Here is a 5567-nt window from a genome sequence, read left to right on the forward strand (position 1 = left end):
TGGATAAAAACTATTTTTGGGAGGTGCCTGACTGGCTCAGTCAGAAGGGCATAGCAACTCTTGATCTCGGGGCTGTGAGTTTGAGCCCCACAGAGGATGTAGAGATTACTTAAAAATAAAATCTTAAACTTTTTTAAAGACTTTTATTTATTTGAGAGAGAGGGAATGAGAGAGAGAGAGCATGAGAGGGGGGAAAGTCAGAGGCAGAAGCAGACTCCCCACTGAGCAGGGAGCCCCATGTGGGACTCGATCCTGGGACTCCAGTATCATGACCTGAGCCAAAGGCAGTCGCTTAACCAACTGAGCCACCCAGGCGCCCCTTAAAAATTGGGTTTTTTTTTTATTTTTTTTGAAGATTTTATTTATTTATTTGACAGAGATAGCAAGAGCAGGAACACAAGCAGCGGGAGTGGGAGAGGGAGAAGCAGGCTTCCTTCCCACCAAGCAGGGAGCCCGACGTGGGACTCAATCCCAGGACCCTGGGATCATGACCTGAGCCAAAGGCAGTCACCTAACCAACTGAGCCACCCAGGCGCCCCTTAAAAATTGTTTTTAAGAGACAGTCTTTTTTTTTTAACCCCATAGCACTGAACAGATTTATTCAGTGGGGACATGTTTACTGAGCCAGACACAATTCTAGGTACTGAGCATAAAGTGTGAAACCAAAAAAAGTTCCTGCCCTTCTGGAGCTAACATTCTGATTGGAGAGATAGACAGTAAAAAAACAAATACATAATATACTGTCACGTAGTACTAAGTGTTATAAAGAAAAATAAAGCAGTATAAGGGGCTAAAAAATGATGGAAGAGTCTAATTTTTGACAGGGTGGTTCTAGATAGGATAGCCCGGGGGAGTAACATTTGGCAGAGACCTAAAGGCAGTTTCCTAATAGGTTCCATGTGCACACACTGATCTACACTCCAAAAGCACTTACTGTTTGTTTGTTTATTTATTTATTTTAAGATTTTATTTATTTGACAGAGAGAGACAGCGAAAGAGGGAACACAAGCAGGGGGAGTGGGAGAGGGAGAAGCAGGCTTCCCGCGGAGCCGGGAGCCCAATGTGGGGCTTGATCCCAGGACCCTGGGATCATGACCTAAGCCGAAGGCAGATGCTTAACGACTGAGCCACCCAGGTGCCCCTCCAAAAGCATTTAGCATGCAAACTCCCTAGATCCCAAGAGGGCTGACTCTGGGAATAAAGAGGGTACTCCTACTAAAAGTGAACGATCATAATTAGTTCATATAGTTTCATTTCCACCAATTCATAATGACCCAACATCACAAATGAAGTCTACATGATGAACCCATATGTCCCAAGGACGTCTTCCTCAGACTGGGAGGTGACACTTTAATAGTGTCAGGGGTCCTCATCTTCAACGATGCACTAGATTACCATACCAACCCCCTCCTCACAGGATGCTCTAAAGCCTCTGCCCTATGGGACACATTCGAAAGACAAGAGAGACAAGAGATTGGTTCTATGAAAGACCTTCTACTCACTACTGAGAAGGGTTGCAGAGCCGGGGGAAATGGAGCTGACTCTGTTGCTGTAAGTTTCTGGCAATTTCTCCCATACTTTCTTCGGACCTGCTTCTAGCAAGAGGATTTTCTTATCACAAAAGTGAATATCATATCCTAAAATAAATAAATAAATAAAAAATCAACATTTTGTATCATAGTGGGAAAATCAGAATTTCTTCCCTTTCTCACGTCCAAGAGAAGAAACAGATTAACTAATTCCTTAGCCCTTAGGATACAAATTTCTCACAGAGCACACAAAAAGGAAACACCACACAAAATCCTAAGCAATACCTTATACCACTATTTCAGCCGTGTGAACCACCGTGCCCATGACTGTAAGGACTGTAAGGACTTAACAGTCCAACACCGGCCATATGCAAAGAAGCAAAAAATGGCAAAACTCACTAGGAGCCAGTAGAATTCCCTAGAAAGGAAGAATGAAGTAAAAAGGCTGAAGTATTTAGACACCAGATATTTCTAATCTTTAAACTGTTAAGTCACTAAAAATTACAAATCCTGTTCAACAGAAAAATGGAATATTTAATAAACAAAATTCGTTGTGGCCTCGAGATTAAATCAAGGATAAAGAATTATTTGTGAAAGAAAAGGAGCCCCCCAAATACATCAATTGTACCTACAAATCTGGTCCTCAAACACCTGTATAGGGGAGTAAAAAGGGGACTTGGGGACTTGCTTACTGGGTGCCTAGACAGTCCCCTCCACCGTGGCTCAGGGAAAGACACGGAAACAGTAAGCAGGGAGCTGCTGCAGCCAAGAAAGGAGAAAAAAACGTGACAGGATTATGAGAGAAACACTGTGGGTTTTACTTCGTAATGATGACAACCCCACATTTTTGGGAATCTAAATGAGAAGAGCGACATTATTATAAGATGCAACTAGGTCGCTCCGATGAACAGGCAGTGAGCGGCCCCAGGTTCACGAATACCCCGCCCTTGCTGTGCGGCTGTGTTTGCACTGGAGGATGGGAACAGCCACGCTCCCCGGAGTGGACTGCCTTCTGATCCAGCACACCTCCCCGCCTTCCAGTATCTGCCCCACCCGAATGCCCCCCTGGCCACCTCCTCCCCCTGGATCCTACTTGCTCAAGCCTCACCTCCCCAGCGGTGTTCAGACCACTCTGCACACCTCTTCCCCCAGCACAGGTCAGCGGTTGTTCCTCTAGGGGAGCTTTCGTTTCATAATCCCTTCTATTAGTTATTTACAAGTCTTTCTCTTTTGCTAGATTCTAAATTCCCTGGGGGCAGGAACCATTTCTTTTCTTATGGCTAATATTCCCAGCAGCAAATGCTCTATCTCCTCAATCCATAAAGTAGCGGGCATTTTTGTTAAATGAGAGACAAGGGAACTAACAGGAAAAAGAATTGTATTTCCAAACACCTTATAATGAGGTTCAATATTTTATTTTTTAGCTATTTAAAGTGACATTTTAGAAAACTCATTTGGAGAAAAAATAGCACAAAATCTCAGGCGGAGAGTTTACTTGACTCAACAAGAGAAAACACTCCCAATGCCACACCTGCCTCTGAAAGGCTGCGGATCTGCCCAAGGTCCCAACTGCTTTACAGGAAAACAGCGAGGTTTGCTCACTGAATAAATCACATGAAAGATTCCAAACCTTCCAGAGCTTCAACTTTCACGTTTAACATTTTTCTCTGAGCTTTTTTAGGAAATTGGCCAGTGTGTGAATTTTCTTTTGTAAACCTGCGTTTGGTAGTTTTGACTTTGAGCAGAGATTGTCACAACCCAGTGTACTCGGGCCCCTGACCTTTCTTTTGTAGACTTATACAGAGAATTCTGTATTATGACTGTTTTAAAGTCAGTCCTGACTTTGAGGATTTATACTTCTATGGAAGAGACGGAAAACAGAAACAATTACAATACAGAATTCTCTGTTTAGGGGCGCCTGGGTGGCTCAGTCGTTAAGCATCTGCCTTCGGCTCAGGTTATGATCCCAGGGTTCTGGGATCAAGCCCTGCATCGGGCTCCCTGCTCAGCAGGAAGCCTGCTTCTCCTTCTCCCACACCCCCTGCTTGTGTTCCCTCTCTTGCTGTGTCTCTCTCTCTCTGTCAAATAAATAAATAAATAAATCTTAAAAAAAAAAAAAGTACAGGCTCCTGGGCCCCACCTGGATAAACCCAATCAGTCACTGGAAGTGAAACCTGCAATCCTCATTTTTTTAAAATATGCCCCCACAAACTGGTAATGGGTGACTGTCTTCAAGGAGAACTGGGTGGCTAAAAATAAAAAATGGAAGTCTCACTTTACATTCTTTATACTGTATGCCCTATACCCTTTGTATTTCAGAACTCAAAATCCCTTTTGAATTTTCTATATGTGCCTTAGTTATTCAACACCTCCGAACAAAACAAAAACCCCAGGTGATTCTTAAATGCACTCAAGCTTGAGAACTACTATTTTAGCCCACTGACCAGTAGGTACAACCAAAATGGCTGTCAGGAAGGTATATATACCTGCCAGAGAGTTTTGTGTCTCAAAAAGGCTTTGTATCTCCCAATTACCAACAAGATTTTATTTATTTATTTGACAAGAGAGAGACAGCGAGAGCGGGAACACAAGCAGGGAGAGTGGGAGAGGGAGAAGCAGGCTTACCGCTGAGCGGGGAGCCCCGATGCTGGGCTCGATCCCAGGATCCTGGGATCATGACCTGAGCCAAAGGCAGATGCTTAACGACTGATCCACCCAGGCGCCCCTCCCAATTACCAACTTTTGAGTGCAAGTTACTTAACCTTTATGAGTTTTAATTTCCTTATCTGCACAATCTACAATCAAGATTATTAAGTGGATGCAATGTGTGTCAATCAGACTTCAATTAAAAAAGATTATGACCCGGTGCAGCTCTTTCTGCCCACAGGTCCTGTCCCCATGCTGTAAGAAAACCACCTTTTTGCACCAAAAAAAAAAAAGATTATGAGGATTAAGTACAAATGTATGCAAAATACTTTAAAAGATGCCTATCCATAACAAGTACTCAATAATTGATGACTATGTTTTTTATAATTACTTTGAGACTCAAGCCGATCAGTTCATACAAAGCTTTGTTTCCCACCAGTATCCCAAAAGAGGAGCCACCCTAGGGAAGATGTGGCTGTCACACCTTATTCTTAAGTCAACAAAGACTTTTACATTATTAGTGATCTTTAATTTGTGAGGCCAGAAAACTCAGATCCAATTTCTGCAAGTCACTATACAATTGTTAAAAGCCAAAGATCTGGGGGTGCCTGGGTGGCTCAGTTGGTTGAGCGTCCGGCTCTTGGTTTTGGCTCAGGTCATGATCTCAGGGTCCTGGAATCCAACTCCGCATCAGGCTCTGCGTTCAGTAGAGTCTCTTTTTCTCCCTCTTCCTCTTCTCTCCCAACACGCGCCCCCCCATGCATGTGCAGGCTCTCTCAGATAAATAAATCTTTTATAAAAACGGGGGGGGGAAAGATCTGGAGTTTGGTGGCATGAGGTTCAAGTTCCGAGTCTACTACCAGTTGGTTGTTAAGACTCTGGTCCTTACTTAAACCTTGCTAGGCAATTTTCTCACATAAAATATGAAAACAGTATCTCCATCACAGTGAAGTGAACCAGCCTAAACTATACATGTAAAAGCAAAGTCCTTACCTCACTTTACATACACAGTTTAACTCAAAGTAGATCACAGACTTAAATCTAAGAGCTAAAACTACAAAACTCTTAGAACACAAAAGTGAATCTTCATGAGTTTGGGTTAGCTAATGATTTCTTCAATATGAAACCAAAAGTATAAGTGGTAAAAACTTGACAAGTTGAATTTTATCTAAATTAAAAACTTCTGTGCTTCGGGGCGCCTGGGTGGCTCAGTCGTTAAGCGTCTGCCTTCGGCTCAGGTCATGATCCCAGGGTCCTGGGATCGAGTCCCACATCGGGCTCCCTGCTCTGCGGGAAGCCTGCTTCTCCCTCTCCCGCTCCCCCTGCTTGTGTTCCTGCTCTCGCTATGTCTCTCTCTGTCAAAAAAATAAATAAAATCTTTAAAAAAAAAAA

The 5567-nt window shown here is 43.3% G+C and overlaps 1 protein-coding gene across 4 annotated transcripts in view; it reads right to left on the reverse strand.

Annotated features, from left to right (window-relative positions):
- The window catches only part of COQ6 (coenzyme Q6, monooxygenase), a 16180-nt gene that overhangs the window by 8365 nt on the left and 2248 nt on the right, over positions 1-5567 (reverse strand). For 3 of the 4 annotated variants that reach the window (XM_081830250.1, XM_081830249.1, XM_006730944.3), the window contains exon 2: positions 1503-1637. The exons of the other annotated variant lie outside the window; for it this stretch is intronic. In XM_081830250.1, the coding sequence (XP_081686376.1) occupies positions 1503-1637 (135 nt within the window). The remainder of the gene's footprint in view (positions 1-1502; positions 1638-5567) is intronic. 4 annotated transcript variants of the gene reach the window in all.

This window comes from Leptonychotes weddellii, chromosome 9, assembly GCF_054177405.1.
Source record: "Leptonychotes weddellii isolate Sample4059 chromosome 9, ASM5417740v2, whole genome shotgun sequence".
Taxonomy (NCBI): domain Eukaryota; kingdom Metazoa; phylum Chordata; class Mammalia; order Carnivora; family Phocidae; genus Leptonychotes; species Leptonychotes weddellii.